We start from the raw sequence: 19,523 nt of genomic DNA, 5'->3' as shown, positions 1-19,523 counted from the left end.
TCTCCCGGTTCTGGGAAGGTGGTAGAGCTCACTTCCTGTTTTCTAACTGCTGGAAATCTCGCGATGGAGGGAAGAGGTGAGAGCAGCCGTGCGCGGCGGGCTCTTTGGGGTGCGGGCCCGTTGTGGGGCTTGCGTGGTCAGTCCCCGGAGCAGCCTGGCAGAGTTGGGCGCGGCGGGTCGAGGACCCGTGGGGCCGGTTCATGGGCTCGCAGCCTGGCGTTCAGTGCTCAGTGCTTGCGCTTGCGGTGTACTTGGCCCTGGTTTCTGACCGCCCGGAGCTGTTCTCAAGCGCTTTATGGCGTATAACTCATTCAGTCCGGCACGATATTCCGAGATGTGGGTACTGGAGGCCCGCCGTCCCGACTGGGGAATCGCAGCTCCGCTGCTTTTTCTAGCTGCGTCTTTGGGGAAGTGACCTGTCTGCAGCAATGGCGGTAGTGACACTAGCATCTCTCTTTACGGGTTCAGGGAGAACCGTGCCTGACCGTTGGCAAGCTATGTTTAAGAGATCACTTGTTTTGCACAAATACTTCGGTAACTAGTTCAGAGTTACTCAGCTCCTGAGAAGAAAATTGACCTGGCCTTACGCTGAATTTCCACACCTGAAGCCCGGGGTTGTGCTGCTTCTGAAAGGTTTTTCGTGGCAACCCTAGCGAAGTATCAGGTCCTCTTAATCCCTCCAGCTGCTTTTTCTTCTGAACGCTGATTACGAGCTAATCATTTGTAGGCCTAAATTGATTTGTTGTGGGTTTCCAGCTTCAGCTGGTAAAGAATTAGCCTGCAATGCGGGAGGCCTGGGTTCGATCCCTGGGTTGGGAGGATATCCTGGAGAAGGCAAAGGCTACCCACTCCAGTATTCTGGCTTGGAGAATTCCGTGTGCTGTATAGACCATGGGGTGGCAGAGTCGGACACGACTGAGCGACTTTCACTCTCCAGCCTCCCATCATTCCGGCTGCCACAGAACAGGGGCTTACCCTGTTGTATTATTCCTAGCCTTTTATTGTTTTGCTCAAATGTTGAAATGAATGCGTGGGGCTGTAACATGTAACCGTGGCGTGACAGTTAGGAACGGGTTTTGAAACCGGGGCCAGTGGTGATCATTTAACCTCTTGACCCACTTCAGTGATGCTCCAAGGACGTTTTGACTTGGAGTCAGGTCTCAGTTCACTTTAGCTTGGCCAGTTCATTGTCCTCGTTCACAATGCTGAATCCTGCATTCCATTTGGCTCCTTAGATTGTCGTGTAATGCAGGGAATGTCTACTGAGGTCTGCTATGTAGTTTATTTTCTGTCAAGACGTGGGGAAAAGGTTTTTCCCCCCCTAATATCAGTACATTCTGTATTTCAAAAAGATACAAGAGATATTAGAGCAGGACAGGAGAGACTTCTTCAGTGGACAAAATAATGCACGTTAAAGGGACATAAAATATATGGTGTAGTTTTTAAGCCTGTATGTAAATGAATGTACACAGTGGATAGCCCTAAAATACTGTGATGTGCAAATACAAACCCCACAAATGGCAGGTCATAATCCTAGAAGGGCCTCTCCTTTCTTCCTGGCCGTTTTCCTTTGACTTGGACTTGAATAAGAACCCTGTACCTTTTTGTGTCTCTGTCACTGCCTCTAGCTCTAGGTGACCCAAACCTGTCCCTGGAAATTGAAGTCTTCAACTATTATCAGAAGTCAGTATTTAAGCAAGCCTGGAGACAAAGGAAGTTCACTTTTTTGGGCCTTTACTCTCAAGGACTGGCTCCCTCCAACCTTGCAACAGAAGTAGCCAGTTGTCCTCCACAGCTCCCATCTAAAGGAATGTTCAAAAGAGCACATGTGACAGAAATCTTGCATGATTTATTTATATGACAGTGAATAGAGTGAATCTTAACACTGCATCAAAAAGATTTAGAGATTTGTAGAGGCCGTCTTTTTTTTTTTTTTTTAAATAGGTAAGAAGTGGATTTATTTAGAGAGAAACACTCCACAGAGAAGAATGTTGACTGTCTTAGCAGGCGAGAGTGGCCTTGAAATATGGCGGGGTTAGTTTTGGCTTTTTCTTTTTAGTTTTAAAACGATAACATGTCTACAGGAGACTTGGAAAATACAGAACAAGGTTACATGTAGTTCCACTATGTAGAAGCAGTCTTGATTTTAGTTTTTAATCTTCAGTGACTGGTTTTCACTGGTAAAAATCAGTATGTTTTTTATTGAACTGACAGCAATATTTTCGATTTACATAGTAACTTCTTCAAAAGCTCATACAAATTTTTGTGATGTTGAAAGACTTCTGGAGGTGTAGAAACTTGAGACAGAAAAGTGCATGATACGATTGAGGGACACTGCTTTTGGTGTTGCCTTTTTAAAAAACAGATAGTGTATTGCCTTTGCTCAAAAAGTTTCATCCCAGTGCAATGAATAAAGTACATGATTAGTCCGGTGGTCAAGGACTCCCACCCTGTACTCATCAAATGCTCTTCCGCTTGCCTTACCTTGATTCCCAAGGCATTCTTTTGAGAATGTCCCCTTTTCAATACAAGCAGCCCCTCCTTTTTAAAACTTGACACAACTTTGCTTTTATGAAAAACCGACATTAGTACTTGTTTTTCCCAAACTGAAGTCCAAGGAAGATTTTCAGTTTCATGATAAAAGGGGACAAGGGAAGCTGCTTTCTGAGTTTGGCAGCGAGCTGTCCCAGGGGCAAGAGCACCCCTGGGGGCTCTTTGCCGGGAGCCACACTCGGCGTCCAGCTGCCGCATCGCGAGCCCTTTGTGTTAGTACCTGTACTCTAGCTACATGTGTTCTGCGCATTCCTTAGCAAGATGTGCCCTAAGGTCATTGCTTCTTTGCTTTAATGCCATTTGGCTTAATGAAAGTTTTCACAGACACACTGCTTTTGGACAGGGCGGGAGACCCTGTACCCTTAGGTCCAGCTGAAATTGTTTCTACCCACACCTTCCTGGTTGCATGATTGGGATGAGCCTTTCTTCCACCTCCTCTCATGTTCCCACCGCGTTTGGTACACGTTAGAGCGTCTCTTTCCCCTTGCCTTGTAACTGTCTCAGTGTAACCCACCATTCACACAGGCTAAAGGGGTGCTCTGGAGACCAGGAGCGCTTTATTACATCTTTTTGCTGGTTAAGTTGAAGAACACGTGTCTACACAGGTGAAACAGTTGTTTGGGTTGTCTGACTTGAGTTTATCTAATCAGCTGCCTGTTGGCCTATGTTAACGGGGGAAACTGATCCTTTACCATCTGAGCTGCCAGGGAAGCCCAGCTAGAGAGACGATCCATCAGCAAATAGTTGGAAAACAAAATGTGGGCTGTCCATACAGTGGAATATTATTTGGCAGTCAGAAGGAATGAAACGCTGATATGTGGTACAACGTGGATGAATCATGGGAACACTCGCTAGGTCAAGAGGCAGTCACAAAAACCATGAACTGTGATTTCATTCATAAAGTCTTTCTTTTTTTAATTTATTTTTAATTGGAGAATAATTGCTTTATAGTATTGTGTTGGCATCTGCCATACGACAACATGAATCATACATATGTTCCCTCCCTCTTGAACTTCACCGTCCACCCCCCACCCCATCCCATCCCACCCTTCTAGGTTGTTTCCAGTACCACGTTGAGCTCCCTGTGTTATGCAGCAGGAAAGTCTGCTTTCTTTACAGACAGTAGATTTGTGTTTGCTTAGGACTAGAGGGGGCGGGGAGGATGGCTAAAGCATAAGGGTTCCTTTTGGAAGTAATGAAAAAGTTCTAAATTTAACTGGTGATGGTTACATGTATCTGAATCTACTGAAAGCCTTTGAAGTAAATGGGCAAATTGTATGATACATGAATTATGTCTCAATAAAGCTTTTACAAATTATTGACCCCCTCCACACCTCCTGTTGATAGTATTGCTCAGTCACTAAGTTGTGTCCGACTCTTTGTGATCCCATGAACTGCAGCATGCCAGGCTTCCTCGTCCTTCACTATCGCCTGAAATTTGCTCAAATTCTTGTCCATTGAGTCCGTGATGCCATCCAACCATCTCATCCTATGCCATCCCCTCCTCCATTAAAATAATAGTGGCTAAAAGTCATCACTTTCTCTGGCTATGCTAAGGGCTTTATAGGCATTGCTTATTTAACTGTCCTAGTAACTCAGGATAGTATTATTTTAAAATCTTGCAGGCGAGGAAACTTGGCCTTAGCAACAACTTATCTCTCTTTCTCTCCTTTTAACTCTCTTGTTAAGTTGTGTCCGACTCTTGCAACCCCATGGACTGTAGCCTGCCAGGGTCTTCTGTCCATGGGATTCTCCAGGCAAGAATACTGGAGTGGGTTGCCATTTCCTTCTACAGGGGATCTTCCTGACCCAGGAATCGAACTGTGGTCTCCTGTATTGCAGCCATATTCTTTACCAACTGAGCTATGAGGGAAGCCCCAACAGCTTGTCTTGTGCTACACAGCTCTGAGTTGAGACTCCAGAGCTGTGTGACTGATCTTTCTGATCACTGTCCTCTACAGTTGTTAACACCTGCAGAAGGACTTCTTCATGTGAGGCAAGGCAGATGTGCCTGCCTTTAAAAAAGAAAAAAATCAAATGCACTTCCATTAGCGTGTTAAGTTCCTCCATGCAGTGCTGAAAAGTATGAATGAGGATGTACTTAAAACTCTTGCTTTCTATCAAGCACCGTCACTTTTCCAAACTTTACTTTTATTTTACCTCCATCACCGGCACCACGAGTAGACTTCTGTTATTGTTTCTGAGTTGGTCGTCTGCCATGATACCAGGTGTGAAACTCACTCTAGGAGACCTCAGCCTTCAATAGCAAAGTCACACTGAGCAGCAGATGCTGAAGTGGTCAGCCACGGGCTTCCGGTGTGTCCTGTGTCCACGTTTGGGCCTCACCTCCGTGGCGACAAGTTACTACATCTCATGGGCTTCCCTGGTGGCTTGGGTAAAGAGCCCGCCTGCCAGTGCAGGAGATGCGGGTTCGATCTCTGGGTGGGGAAGATCCCCTCGAGGAGGAAATGGCACCTGCTCCAGTATTCTTGCCTGGAAGATTCCACGGATTGAGAAGCCTGGTTGACTACAGTCCGTGGGGTCACAAAGAGTCAGACACGACTGAGTGAGCAGGCACACACAGGGACGGTAAGCAGAAGTCAGTCCATGCCCTGATTCCCAGCACCTGTGAGGGCACTGCCTGAGCCGCTTGGCGGATGTGGTTGAGTGAAGGACGTCAAGACGGGAGGCTTGTCCTGGCCCATCTGGGTGGGCCAGTGTGTTCCCAAGGAGAGGATTCCTTTCCTAAGCAGGAAGGGAGAGCAGGGGTGTCAGAGGAGGTGTCTTGTGGAGCCGATGGCTGGATTGGTGTGGGGCCACTGGCCAAGGAGTGCGGGCAGCCCGTCCTACCCCAGGACTTCCAGAAGCACTCCCACCCTGTTTCAGAATCTGGCCTCCAGGACTGTACTTTAGTAAGTGTGTATCGTTTTTAACCTGCCTAGTGTATGGTAATTTCTTACCGCATCAGTAGGAGACTAAACACAGTGACCTTTAGAACAGCTTACTGTTGCCCAAACTGTGAACACTCATGTTTTAAATGATAAGACTCTTGTGCCCCTTCCTCTTACTCCATTTGTCTACAGATTCCCGTGGTTTTGGTTTTAGCGCCTCAGCTAGAGCGAGAGCTGGTTCAGGGCAGGGTGGTCTTGTTCCGGTGGGGTTCCAGTGCTGCGCACTTTTGTGCATGCTCTGCCTGTATCCCCTTGTCTCATTCTCACAATGATCCTGTGATCCCCACTTTACAGATGAGGAGACTGAGGTTCCGAGAGGTGAAGGGTCACAGCTGTTAGTAAGGGGTGGAGCCAGGGTCCGACCTCCACAGGCTCTGCTGCTGTGCCCTTACCCTCTGTGCTGTGCCCTTCATTAATCCATTTCAGAGTTAACTTCAAATAAATTTCAACATAAAAAATGTGAGATCCTATTACGAATACGTTCTAAAGCATAAAACTCAAGAGGAGGATGTTTAAGGTACCATTTATTCCCTCAGTAATCAGTGATTAGAGTTTGTTTTATTCTGTACTGTGATGGCACTGAAATGAGTATTTTTTGGTCCTTTATGGATCTGCTTTAAAATTCTTATTACCATGACTATTTAAGATTTTTAGTAAAACCAGGATTTTGTCTCCTCTGTTAACTTCAGAATTGAATTTGTACCACGGATTTTTGATGCCTGACCAATTTTGATGTAGAATGCTTTCGTCCTATTTGAAATAGGATAATGATTAGACATTTTTATGCTTATTATGGAGTTTTGTTCTGAACCACAAAAATAAGGAGTACATGATTAATATTTTTATTAATGGATTGTTGGTTAGTTGCTAAATTTAGCTGCTAAGTCCTGTCTGAGTCTTTGTGATCCCATGAACTGCAGAATGGCAGACTCCCCTGTCCTTCACTATCTCCCGGAGTTTGTTCAAGCTCATGTCCATTGATTGAGTCGGTGGTGTCATGTGTACTGAGTCATAACGATACTGATTCATAAATAGATTTGAACACATTATTTTCCGGGGATGACTCCTGGAGGAAAAATCAGTATGTTGGAAAGAAAAGATTTTCAGATTTCAAAAGATTTTCTGTTAAACACTCTAGTTGATGGACTGTAGAACTTATTGTGGAATTCTACATTTGTAATTCCAATTGTATTGAGCAAAATTAGCCTTTAAAAAGCATGAGTTTATTTGTTAATAAGAACTGTGGGGGAAAAAACACTACCTTGGATTTCTGATTTGATGTTTCGTATATCTTTTTCTGCTCTCAACCCAGGGACACACCCAGCAACACTTGAAAAAGAAAGGCTGTCAGAATTTGTTCCACCTACAAGTCTTGAAGCCAACAGATTGAAGAAAAGCAGTTGGGGGGTCTTATTTACTGGCATTGTTGGGGGCACGCTGGTGGCCGTGTATGCCGTGGCCACACCATTTATAACACCAGCCCTCCGAAGAATTTGTTTGCCTTTTGTACCTGCAACTACGAAACAGATAGAAAATGTTGTGAAAATGTTGCAATGCAGGAGAGGACCCCTGGTGGACATTGGTAGTGGTGACGGACGTATTGTGAGTTACTTGAAGATGTTTTAAGATTTATGTTTTTTTAGGTTTTATGCTTTAAAATTTCTGTTTCACTTTTCTTATGAGGCTTATGCAAAGCCTTGTTAAATTGATGGCCTAATAGTAATTTAATTTTGTGTTTGTTTGGCTGAACTACTTCAGTCCTTCAGCAGGACTTTGGAATTTATTTTTCTTAGATTTAATTGTTCTTAAAGGGGAAAGTGCTCTGGATGTCTGGTAAAAAGGAACAATTGATGATTATGAAATTGTTCATTAAAAAACTTAGGCCAACAGAAACATGTTAAGTCATGTAGTTTGACTGTTTTATATTTTTTTCCAAGGATGACTCCTAGGAAAAAAAAATCAGTGTTTTGGGGAGAAAAATTTCAGTCTTCCATTAGTATTGGATAATTTTCTGTAAAACCCTTTAGTTGGTATTGAATTAATTCTGCTTCTTGTGGGTTCAGTCCCTGGGTTGGGAAGGTCCCTTGGAGGAGGAAATGGTTACCCACTCCAGTATTCTTGCCTGGAAGATCCCATGGACAGAGAAGCCTGGCAGGCTATAGTCCATGGGGTTGCAAAAAGTTGGATATGATGTTAGGGACTCAACAACAGTAACAACATAAGTAGGGAGTTTTCATGTCTTTTTCTGATCTTGAACATGGCCTCTCCCCGCAGGTGATCGCAGCTGCAAAGGAAGGGTTCACAGCTGTGGGTTATGAATTGAATCCCTGGCTTGTCTGGTACTCCAGGTACCGCGCTTGGCGGGAAGGGGTGCAGGCGTCGGCCAGATTTTACATCTCAGACTTGTGGAAGGTACGTATGGCAGAGGACATGCTAACTTTATGGTTTTTGATTAGTATGACTGAAAACTGAATTAAAATAGAGTTAAAGTGTATATTTCAGCATTATGAAATGTGAACAGCTTTTAAATTGATAGATTTTACAAATCAGCCCTACCTTTAGAGTAGAAACTTAAGGTTTATAACTTTACAGGTCATGTGACTTCTAAGGCTTTATTTACTCAATTTAAAATGGTCTCTTTTCTCTTTATTATGCAGTGATAAGATTTTTTTAATCTCATTTGTAAGTCTTCTACGTTGTCATATAGGCATTAACTTGTCAATGTCATTCTTGGTAAATAGTTTTGTGTGTGTGTATTTATATGCACATATGAATATGTGTGTCTGAGTGTGTTTGAGACTGTGTGAGTTTGTGTATGTGTGTTTATGTGTGTGTGTATATGTGAGTGTGTGTCAATGTGTGTGGGTACATGTGTGTATGTGTATATATACCTAGGGAGAAACAGAAATAGTGCAGGAGAAAAGACCCACCAACCATGCTGTGATGCTCCTTTGTGTCTTCATAAAGTATAAGATACTTCCAAGTTTACTTGTTCTCTAAGAAGTGAACAAGTAATTTTGCTTTAGGAATGCTCCATAAAATGCTTTTTCTTAAATAAGAATTTTCCTTTGTAATAGTGTCATCAGTAGCTTATAAAAATTCACTTGAGTTTTGTTTGCATTGTTTTTTATTCCATATATACGTAAATGATCTCTCTATAGAGTAAATAAAACTTTTATTGGGTAATAAGCATTTTGACTGGCAAAGCACTTTTCCCCCCAGTTTTCCAACTAAAGACCATTTTATGGCCATTTTTACTTAGTGTTTTAGAGAAGAGGAGGGGGACCACAATTCTAAGGATGACTCTGCAGGAGAAACGTGGTTCTGAAAAATGAGTTCTCGATAAGCTTGTTTCCTGTAGGGCAGAGTAGAAAGCGGGCTGGGGTGCAGATGGCCCAGTCTACCAGGGTGACCACCAGTGGTCACTGGTGAGTCCCTGCCTTTCTGACCATCGATCTGGGTGGCCCTGTGAGGGGTGGCTGTGAGGATGAACTGGGATAGCTTCTGCGGAAACTTCTGGAAAACTGTAACAGATGAGCTAACATGGTGAAGTATTAACATGGGAAATCTTAAAAAGGGCCACTCTTTGTGAAAACCCACTGTTTTTTTGAACTTTCTATTTTGTATTGGGGTATACATGCTGGAAAAGATTGAAGGCCGGAAGAGAAGGGGGCAACACAGGATGAGATGGTTGGTTGGCATCACCAGCTCAATGGACATGAGTTTGAGCAAACTCCGGAAGGTAGTGAAGGACCGGGAAGCCTGGCGTGGTGCAGTCCATGGGGTCACAAAGAGTCAGACAGCTTAGCGACTGAGCAACAACAATAGCTAATTAACAATGTTGTGATAGTTTCAGGTGGACAGCAAAGGGCCTCAGTCATACATATACATGTATCCATTTCCCTCCACACTCCCCTCCCATCCAGGCTGCCACATAACGTTGAGCAGAGTTCTTGTGCAGTACGGTAGGTCCTTGTTGGATATCCATTTTAAATATAGCACTAGGTACACGTCCATCCCAGACTTCCTAACTGTCCCTCCCCGGTGGCAACCAGAAATTGTTTTCTAAGTCTTTGAGTCCCTTTCTGGAAAACCAACTATTTTTTGAAATGGGAAATTGCTACTTATTTTGAAATAGAGCTTAAGCTGATGTTTGACTTTGCAGAATTAATCTGTGAATTGTTTTCTCCCTTCCCTTCAGGTCACTTTTTCGCAGTACTCAAATGTTGTTATCTTTGGTGTGCCCCAGATGGTGAGTACGCCCTTCCTGCCACCAGAGTGTCTTTTCTAGGCTAGGAGGGGGCTCCTGGCCCAAACAGACCGTCTCTCTCTGGCCTGCTCTCCCGTGTGCAGAATGACAGATCATTGGTTTAACAAAGTACTTTAGGGTCTTAATAGTTTAATCATAAAAGATTCAGTCTTATAGTTTAAAACTTCTGCTTTAGATGAAGGTGTCAGTGATCTACCTAAGCCCTAACAATTCGAGTCTGAAAACTGCTTTATGAGCTCCTGGTGTCTAATGTGAGTAGGTTTTCACGGTTGCTTACTTACTATATCCGGCTGAAAACACTTGGGAAAGTTAATGGAAGGGGGCGTCCTTGATGGCTCAGTGGTAAGGAATATGTGTGCAATGCAGGAGACATGGGTTCAATCCCTGGGTTGGGAAGATCCCCTAGAGAAGAGAATGACTACCCACTCCATTATTCTTGCTCGGGGAATTCCATGGACAGAGGGGTGTGGCAGTTTATAGTCTATGGAGTCACAGAGAGTTGGACACAACTAAAGTGACTTACACGCACGCACATGAGTTGACTAGTTTCTGTTGACCTCATTTGGCTGATTTGTGTTGAATTCTGACTCTGTACTTTTGAAAGTGAAATGCTGCAGCATTGGACTGCAAATGGTCCTCAATTTAGCCTTTGGAAAGATGACGAGAATGGAGGCTTTCATTGTAATTGTTGGTTTACAGACTATAGAAAGAAATCCTTCACTTTTCAAGCTCTATAATTGTAGGCATAGTAATCCTGGCAAATACTGGTTTTTTGCTGAAATGCCACTAAATAAGTGATATGGTTTTTATTAAGAAAAAAAAAATGGGCTTTTTTTGTTGTTATGCTTTCTTATTCATATCTTAATTTTTCCTTAAGGTATCTCAGTGCTGGAGAAAATTTTTTCTTACTATTAGAATTTTCAGTGAAATATTTTTTTCCCTCTCTTTTTTTAAAAAAAGTATTTAGAAGTGCTTTTGTTAGATATTCTTGAAAGTGATAGGATTCTGTATGTTCATAATTCTCAGCAAGCCTAACATGAAGATGAAACCTGGTGTCTATACTTTTGTTACAGAAATGAAAAGAGGTAGAAAGGTATGATCTCTGATCATTTAAAAAAAAAACACCAAAAAACGTATTTGGTATCAGAATTGCTATGGAATTTAATGGTTTTTTTCCCTACTTTTTGTGAAGTTTGAGCATTCTTTTGGGATAATTGGCATTTTGAAGCAAAGAATCTTAATTTAAAATCCATGCTTTACACAAATGGAAAGCTGACATATGTTCCGCGCTGTCTTGAGAGGCCCTGAGGTGCTGTCCAAGCAGGGGGCAGCATTGGCCTCCCGGCTCCAGCTCCTCGGGCTTCTCACCACGTTTGAAGTGTAGTCAGTTTTGGGAACTGTTCACCCAAGGGAAGAATGTTATTTTGATAAATACTTTTGTGATTATGGGCCATTCTTCTGTACACAGAGAAGCCTTAAATAAGGCGCAGCATTTCACGGTTCCCAGGAAGAAGGGAGCAGCTGAAATGTACAAAGTGCCCACGTCTCCTGGCACGAGAGGGATTCAGCCAACTTGAGTCCTCCACGCAGGGGGACGGATCAGGGCACGGAGGCCGGTCTGGGAGGCTCGGTTTTCCGGGTGGACGTTCCTGCTTTCCGCCCTCCCCAGGCCTCGCCTGCGTGGGAACAGTGAGAGGAGGGAGGGGACTGCCGGCGGAGTCAGGGGGCCAGGTTGGCTCTTGGGCGTCCTTTGGGCCCTGGAAAGTTCTTTAGGCTGTCTGGGCCCATTATGCTGTCTTCTGTTAGAACGCATTTCCCTTCTCTGCTCACTGGCCAGTGTCCCGGCAGGGGCTTGGTGGACGGACAGAGCCAGCATGGCAGGAAGGGTTTCCTGTGGCCGGTTGGGCACACATGGGCCGTTAAGAAGCCGGAGCAGGTGTTGGGAGCATCAGAGGGTGAGATCCGGTGTTACGTGGTCTCCTTCTGCTTCCGGTGCGAGACTGGCGGTCCCTCGCAGCTCTGCCTCCGGTGCGGGACTGGCGGTCCCTCGCAGCTCTGCCTCCGGTGCGGGACTGGCGGTCCCTCGCAGCTCTGCCTCCGGTGCGGGACTGGCGGTCCCTCGCAGCTCTGTCCGGTGCGGGACTGGCGGTCCCTCGCAGCTCTGCTTCCGGTGCGGGACTGGCAGTGCCTCAGCTCTGCGCTTCCGGTGCGGGACTGGCCCTTCCTCACAGCTCTGCTTCCGGTGTGGGACTGGCGGTCCCCCGCAGCTCTGCTTTTGGTGCCATACTGGCGGTTCTTCATACCTCTGCGTAGCGGCGCTTGGCTTACAGCGGTCCGAGCCTGTATCACGCGTGTGTGTCCAGCGAAGCTGGAGTAAGAGTGCCATCGGACCTGGCAGGCCAGTGCCTGGATGGGAGATGTCCATGCTTACCATGAACTCATGCGCCAGGAGTGCCGGACAGATGGGTCCTGTTCTTCTTGAAAACTCTCCCATGACTTCGTCCTGCTTTAACGCAGCGATGATAAGGCCCAACCTTCCACCTGGCCTGGGCGCCCGGCCGCCCCCAGCTCTCTTATGTTTCTTTCTCCGAGAAGCCATCCTTGATTGCCCTTGATGACCCCTGAGACCACGATTCCCAGAGCTTGTTCCCTTCCCCGTGGACGTGCGCTGCACTTCTGCTTGTGTGATGGCGTTGGTGGCATTGGCCGTGTGCACTGCTGTGAGCTCAGGGACAGGGCGGACCTGTTGAGCTCTCTGCCAGACTCCCAGCTCCTGGCACAGAGTGATCACCTAGGGGATGTTTGTTAAAGGAATGGATGAATATCATATAAACATGGGCCTTAAGTACACTGTTTCCATGGGCAATTAAGTTTCATAACTTCAAAGGATGACTCATTTAATTTTAGTTACGAATTCTGTTATGAATCCATGAATGAAAATACTGTCTCAGTGTTCTGCTAAAGAAATAGGACTCATGGCCATGAATCCTACATTCAGTCATTCCTTAAACAAGTGTTTATTCAGGGCCCACTAAGCATCAGTCCCTGTTCAAGTACTTCAGTGAGTAAAGAGAAAAAAGAAAACATGCCTGCCCCAAGGTATTTACATGCTAGTTGGGAAAGCAGGTATTCAGTGAGATGGCAGTGTAGACTCTGTGGTACAGTAAGGGGGGTGGGTCAGTGCTGTGGGCTCACGAAAGCGGAAGGGAGACCATCCTTGAAGAGGGACATTGGAGGTGAGGGGGAGCCGTGCGGCCATGTCCAGAAGAGTGCTTCAGGTTGAGGAACAGCCACTGCTAAAGGAAAGGTGCTGAGGGGTGTGTTCCTGTGGGTCCAGAAGCAGTGAGGAGTTGGGGGTGGTGGGAGGGGGTGAGCAGAGGTGGCGGGGGAGAGATATGGGGGACCAGGTGGGAAGGACAGGGCCTGCATGGGGAGCAGAGGGTGGGGGAGATGCTGGGAGACGGGTCTGAGCTCTTGTGGGCATCCAGACCATCAGTGGGGGAAGCTAGTGCCAGGGTGGAGAAGCTGGTGACAGGTGGTCAGACTCTGGATGCTCCGTGAGGACAGAAACAACAGGATGAGCTGGCAGATCCAGTGGGGGGCACCCTGGTTTCAACTTATATTTAAAGTTTTGAAGAGGTAATTAGAATAGGATGAGTTTCATGTCACTTTGAAACGTATAATTGTATGAATAATTTTGAGTTTCATTAGGCAGACATGACACATCGTGGCTTCTCTTTGTGTAAGATATCAAGACCCAGGTTTGTTGCATATTTATGTGTAATTTAGTCCGTTAATTTCTTATGATTGAAATAGAGCCTTTCATTCATAGGTTTATCTCGACTTAGCATATGACAGTCACTTGGAAATAAAAGATCTGTAAAAGAGAAAAGAAGAATAGTAATCAATAAATTTACAGTTGTCCTTTTTATGAACAAAATTACCATATGAAACCCTTGACATTTTGGAAAAACACATATTGTCTTATTTGCTTATTTAATTTTTCCCTCAAGGAACAAAATTTTTGCTTTTTTTTTTTATGGAACAATCTTTTGCTAGCTGTTAAAAGAATAAAAAGATTCCATCCTTAGTGGAATTTATTCATTGTTATCTTGGTATTGATTCTAATAAAGAATCAGAATTTTGGCTCACTCCAGCCACAGGTCGTGTAGAGGAGTTTTTTTTCGAAACTGCTCTTTAAAGACACAGGTGAGGAATCAAACTCCTGCAGAAAACTTGTCCATATTAATTTAGTAGGTTAATTGATGAATCTCTGTCTGTGCCGGGTCTTGGCTGCTGTGCTCGGGCTTCCTCTGGCCGTGGCGAGCAGGGGCTCCCCTCCAGTTCAGCGCGCAGCGCCTCGCGGCAGTGACTTCCCTTTGTGTGAGCACAGGCTCTCGGCATGCAGGCTTCAGTCGTTAAAGCTCACGGGCTCAGTAGTTGTGGAGCATGGGCTTAGTTGCTCTGTGGCATGTGGAATCTTCCTGGACCAGGGATCAAAACCCGTGTCCCCTGCATGGGCAGGCAGAGTCCTATCTGGCACATAGGGTCTGGGACACGTGTGGGTTGACACATGTAGGCATGTCAGGTGGGCAGCGGCACATGCCTGGAGCTCTGGGCTCAAGGCAGGGGGCTCACTGGGGCATCAGCGCCCAGGAGCTGAAGCCAAGGGGGCTGAGATCACCTGGGAGGGGCCAAAGCCTTGCTGGACCTGAGCCATCAGGGGAAGTCCTGCTTGATTACTTTTAAAGAGTAGCTTTTGCACAGGTCTTGGTTTGTAAACATTACTTCTCACTCAGAGGAACCAGGAACGTTTGAAAAGTGGCTGATCCCAGGGCTGGGAAGGGAAGGTGTGAAAGCCTGGAACATTTAGTTGAGTCTGAATGTGGTGAGGAAGCGCTCAGAAGGTTTGGTCAGGGCACATGCACGGGAGAGAAGCCAGCTTGAGGGGCTCCCGATGACCAAACCAGGCAACTTGAGTGTTAGAAGAAATGAGGATGACAGCGGATCATAACCCATTGATGTACCCAGGAGTTCATGCTTACAATGGTGGAAAGAGCTCTTCCCTGAGATTCTGACTGTTGATCTGAAAGCAAGGATGGGCTTGGAAAGTTGCCACTTTCAACCTGTATAGTGAAATTGACTTGGGCACAGTTGTCAAGAATGCAGCACTCACTGGGGGACAGTTAGACACGTAACAAGACATTTGCATCTTCTCAAGGTGTCTGCCCACAGTATCTTGTTCATTTTAAAGGAGGAATAGTAACCATGCTCTGGAGACACCGAGATACCTCCTTAACTGAGGGGTGCATCACCCTCAAAGCAGAAGGACTCCATGGGCTCAGGACTGTGGAGTGTGCGAAGTTCACAATCCCTCTGCTGGGTCGTTGCCTTGGACGCACACACCGCTCATCACAAGACACCAGAGGGACCAGGCTGTGTCCTTTTTTTTGTTGTTGAGTTAAAATTTTATTTGGAGGCAAACTGAGGACTGTAGCCTGGGAGACAGCCCCTCAGATAGCTCTGAGAAACTGCTCCAAAGAGGCAGGGGGTTAGGTTAGCGTTTATGTGATTTTGGTGAAGGAGGAATACTTACAGTCAAGCACAAACATTTTTTTGCAGAAGCTTTCTGCTGGTCACGAGACACATTCATCACCATGAAGGATTTTAGTGCCTTTTAGATATGAGGAGATGCAAGAATTGGGCTCATGAAGTCAGCTCCTGAAGATATCTGTCTTTTTGAAGGCGTGCCCTGCCAGCTTTTCCCCCCGAGCACAGAGTGTCCGCCCAGAACTCCCTTCAGGGGGTGTTGGCGGTCAGCAACTGCAGCAGCATGTGATTTAACCCTCACAAAGGGAGATGGCAAATGCCAGTTTGTAGTTGACAGGGCCTCCTCGTGGTCCTAAATTCGACCATCCTTTGGGAGGCATTTCGTGACCATTTAACCTAACGATGCTGGGAAGGCTCATTCCAAGGGCAAGCAAAGGCTTTGCAGACGGGTCACTGAGTGTGCTCCTACTGGACTAGGTCTGTCGGCAGTAACCAGAGGGCTCTGGGCCAGCTGTCTCACTCAATCTGTCATGGTCCGGGTAAAAATTGCCTCTTGTATCTTCCCATGTTTAGAGTTACACCATTACAATCATTGATCATATACAGAACTATATGTTTGATCAACTGCTTCAAGTCGACTGGCCTGTGTTCTTAAAGGAGGTTATTGTTATGAGAGACAAGGAGAGGCAAGAAATTGTCCCAGATTCAAGGAATCATTACTTGTGAAGGACACTCTGGGGTGTTTGATCGGGTGCTGTGGGGATGATTGATGTTGGGATACGATGTTAAGTTTCCTGAATCTGATAACCGTGCTGAGGCTCTTTCTCAGAAAACACTGAGGTACCAGGGAGTAAAGGGCCATGTTGTGGGCACCCTGCTCTCAGATGGTTTAGGAAAGGGTTCTGAGAGGGAGGCAGAGAGCAAGTCAGATAAAGCAGCTGTGACAAACTGCTGAAGACTGGTGAGCCTGGGTAAGGGGCACAGCAGTTTTTTTGCTCTATTCTTGAATCCTTTTTGTAAATTTGAAATTATTTGAAAATAGTAAAAGAATAAAGAAAAATATATTTAAGAGGTGAAGGTGGTAATATATTTTTAGGACCTGAAGATAAAATATTAAGCGGCTGTTAATTTGCTAATGTAATCACAGTGCCAGTACTTTGAGTAAACAGTGAAACTCTTCCTTCACAGATTACTCGTAAAATAATGTTAAAGTGATACATAAGAGAGTTTTACTTTTCGTAAGTTATGTTGACTATAAAGACATTGATTATTGGTATATTATGGATATCTTTTTAAAAGAATTGTAAAATGTTTGATCATATTTCAAGTTGGTAGAAAGTGTATTTTTTCCATCGTCTAATTCTACCATATTTCGTTAGTTAAAGTGGAATTAGTTACCATATTTCATTAGGAAAGTGGGAATCTGTGATACACATTTGCTAAAAAGGGCACATTTTATATTTGATGATAGAAGATAGTCTTAAAACGGTGGTTCACGTGACGTCTGTATTTTGGTGGATTGTCGCCCAGGAGTGGTCTGTTTTACAGTCAGTAATCTGGCACAGATATTTTCAGGGACACTACAGAAGGACCCCGGGGAGCCCCTTCCTGTGACCCCCTGCTCCCTGAAATGACGGCTGTCGTTCTCCACAGATGGCGCAGCTGGAGGAGAAGCTCGAGCTTGAACTCAAGGACGACGCTTGGGTCATCGCTTGCCGGTTCCCCTTCCCGCACTGGACCCCGGCGCAGGTCACGGGGGAGGGGCTGGACACGGTGTGGGCCTACGACGCGCGCGCTTTCAGGGGAAGAGACGGGAGGCCCTGAAGACCCGTGCACTTCCCGTCGGTCATTCCCATACAGGCTCTACCCAGAGTTTTCTGAGGTGTTGGAGTCTTTGATCTTCTAGAGACTTAAGGCTGTGTCTTCAGCAAAGATTATGTTTTTCACCGCTGTGGAATGAGAAATGACAATTACTTTCCCTGACTTCTGGAGAAAATAAGCAGAAGTTGAGGCCAGCAGGTAGATGAAAAGCCCCTTTGCATGGTGTATGCTGACAGCGGTGCTCACCACTCTGTGCACTTGGACGTGCGAAGATTCGAGTCAGCTGTGCTCACCTTGATGGCTGGGAGAGACGTTAGCAGCTCTGCACATTGTGAAGGATAGGATTTGACGCCACAGATGACAAGAAATAATTTTTAAAGAGGGAATGTATTGTAAATGCTTGCTGTTTCCTATAACTTTATTCATACTTTAGATTTATCACTTTTTTTTTCTTTCTTTCTGTACTTCAGGACAAGATTAATTTTCTAAAGGTTTAGAGAAGTATTATATTTTATAACACTTTTTTTGGAATAACTTGTTCCAAGGCTATTGGATTACTATATTTTGTCAATCTTAGATGTATATGTGTGTGTAAATCTGTGTACATACATGCACATTTTAACATTTCTGAATTGTGACATACCTTCCAGTTGATGGTGTTTTGTAACCTAACTGGCAGTGTGGTATTGCATGGCACAGTTGTATGTCAGCCACTGTTGGCAGAGTCTCAGATTTGATGAACTGTGGTATTCAGAGAAGATACATGCTGTGGTGGAATAGTTGGTGTTGATTTGATAGTGAAATAAACCATCCTGAGCTTTGGTGCAAGGCAGACCTGGGTTCAGAGCCCCGCTTCAGCAGCAGCAGGGCCTTAAGATCACTGTCGTTGGGGTGGTGATGTGCTGATCATGGGGCTGGGGTCTGACCTGTGACTCTCAGCATGGAGTCTGAGGCCTGTAAGTGGTGTTGATTATTTCAGACACTAAAGAGAAGCTTGTTAACAGAAGCTGCGGATTATTTGTGCTAGTCACCTCTTTACTTTATGAAAGCAGCCATTTATTTAATATTCCTCATTTGTGAGAAGAGACTTAACTGATTCAGATAAACACACATCAAGGAAAACCTTTGAATGTTAGCAGATAGACTTCACATATCTGAAAAATGAATATTGACTGGTGGCTTGCACAAACCCTGTGTATCACAGAAAGGAATTAAACCCCCAGTAATCCATCTGAAACCTGAACACCAAACCATCTTGAGAGGTTTGATAAAATGAGATGGTTTGCATTTTTAACTAAACTGATAAAAATACGATCACTTTGATAATCTTCATTTTCATGAGCAGCAAGTGGAGACTCATTCATTCAACAAATGCTTATTGACTGTCTACTGCGTAATAAACTTTTCTGATTTCACTGGTGGGTGACGTGCAAGCTCCAGATCTTATGGGGTTTATGTTCTAGAAGAGAGACAAAGAGGTGAGTGAATGTTACTGTGTGTGAATTCTCCGTAAGACATAAGCAGTGTGATGGTATAACAAGATGTGAGTGTGTCTGGGGTGAGGGGGTGGGATATTGTGGACATTCATCAGAGCGTACGGCAGAGTATGCAGAACATACGGCAGGAGTCTCCTTAAGTCTTGGCAGGCGGACAGACAGACCAAAAGCATATCCCTTGGTTGTGTGGCGTGTCTTGTCCCCCACTGGGGCCGTAGCATGTTGTTTGTTGCTCAGTTGCTAAGTCCTGCCTGACTCTAGCCTGCCAGGCTCCTCTGTCTGCGGGATTTCCCAGGCAAGAATACTGGAGTGGACTGCCATTTCCTCCTCCGGGGGTCTTCCTGACCCAGGGATCAAACTGTGTCTCCTGCATTGGTAGGCAGATCCTTCACCAGGGGAGCCCTCAGGATACCTTGATAAGGGATAAACCCATGTTGTTCTTGAGCCGCTTTCCCTGGGTGCTGTGTTATTGCAACCTCAGCAGTCTGATGGAGTCAGGAGGGGTGAGGCTATGCTTAGAGGGGGAACGCCTGCTGGCAAGGTTGGAAGGTGTGTCTGGAATGTTCCAGAGGGATGGCGAGCCCCCAGGAACCCCCGCCCGTTCCCAGAGTGGTGTTTAGGAATCGGACCAAGTCACGGGGTCAGTGACCCTGGAGCCGGCCTTCACGGCCGACATCCCACGAGAGCGTCCCATTCTTGGGGATGTGGGCGGCAGAGCCTCTCTGGGATCCCTGCCACCGGGGAGTTCTGTTGGGCGAGAGAGGAGTTCTCAGGCTTGGAAAGGACTTGGGGAAAGGAGGGGAAGAACTCACCGTGGACTGCCCTTCTTGGCAGGTGGAGGAGCTATTTTATGGGCTGCACGTCTGTTTCCTGTGTTGAAAT

The 19,523-nt window shown here is 45.5% G+C and overlaps 1 protein-coding gene across 1 annotated transcript; it reads left to right on the top strand.

Annotated features, from left to right (window-relative positions):
- The first annotated feature begins 133 nt into the window (after positions 1–133).
- ATPSCKMT (ATP synthase c subunit lysine N-methyltransferase) lies at positions 134–18,560 on the top strand. Its single transcript, XM_020910034.2, has 5 exons — positions 134–336; positions 6,817–7,106; positions 7,779–7,916; positions 9,706–9,756; positions 16,978–18,560. The coding sequence occupies exons 1-5, from the start codon at positions 201–203 to the stop codon at positions 17,146–17,148; spliced, it is 786 nt and encodes a 261-aa protein (XP_020765693.2). The 5' UTR covers positions 134–200; the 3' UTR covers positions 17,149–18,560.
- The last annotated feature ends 963 nt before the right edge of the window (positions 18,561–19,523 follow it).

Source organism: Odocoileus virginianus, chromosome 14 (assembly GCF_023699985.2).
Source record: "Odocoileus virginianus isolate 20LAN1187 ecotype Illinois chromosome 14, Ovbor_1.2, whole genome shotgun sequence".
Lineage (NCBI taxonomy): Eukaryota > Metazoa > Chordata > Mammalia > Artiodactyla > Cervidae > Odocoileus > Odocoileus virginianus.
The sequence above is the reverse complement of the archived record's forward strand: the minus strand, read 5'-3'. Positions and strand labels throughout refer to the sequence as shown.

Coding starts and splice junctions, on each gene's coding strand:
- ATPSCKMT (XM_020910034.2), top strand. CDS start 201: ATGGGCTCGCAGCCTGGCGTTCAGTGCTCAGTGCTTGCGCTTGCGGTG. Junction 7,107..7,778: donor GTAGTGGTGACGGACGTATT/GTGAGTTACTTG, acceptor CTCTCCCCGCAG/GTGATCGCAGCTGCAAAGGA. Junction 7,917..9,705: donor ACATCTCAGACTTGTGGAAG/GTACGTATGGCA, acceptor CCTTCCCTTCAG/GTCACTTTTTCGCAGTACTC.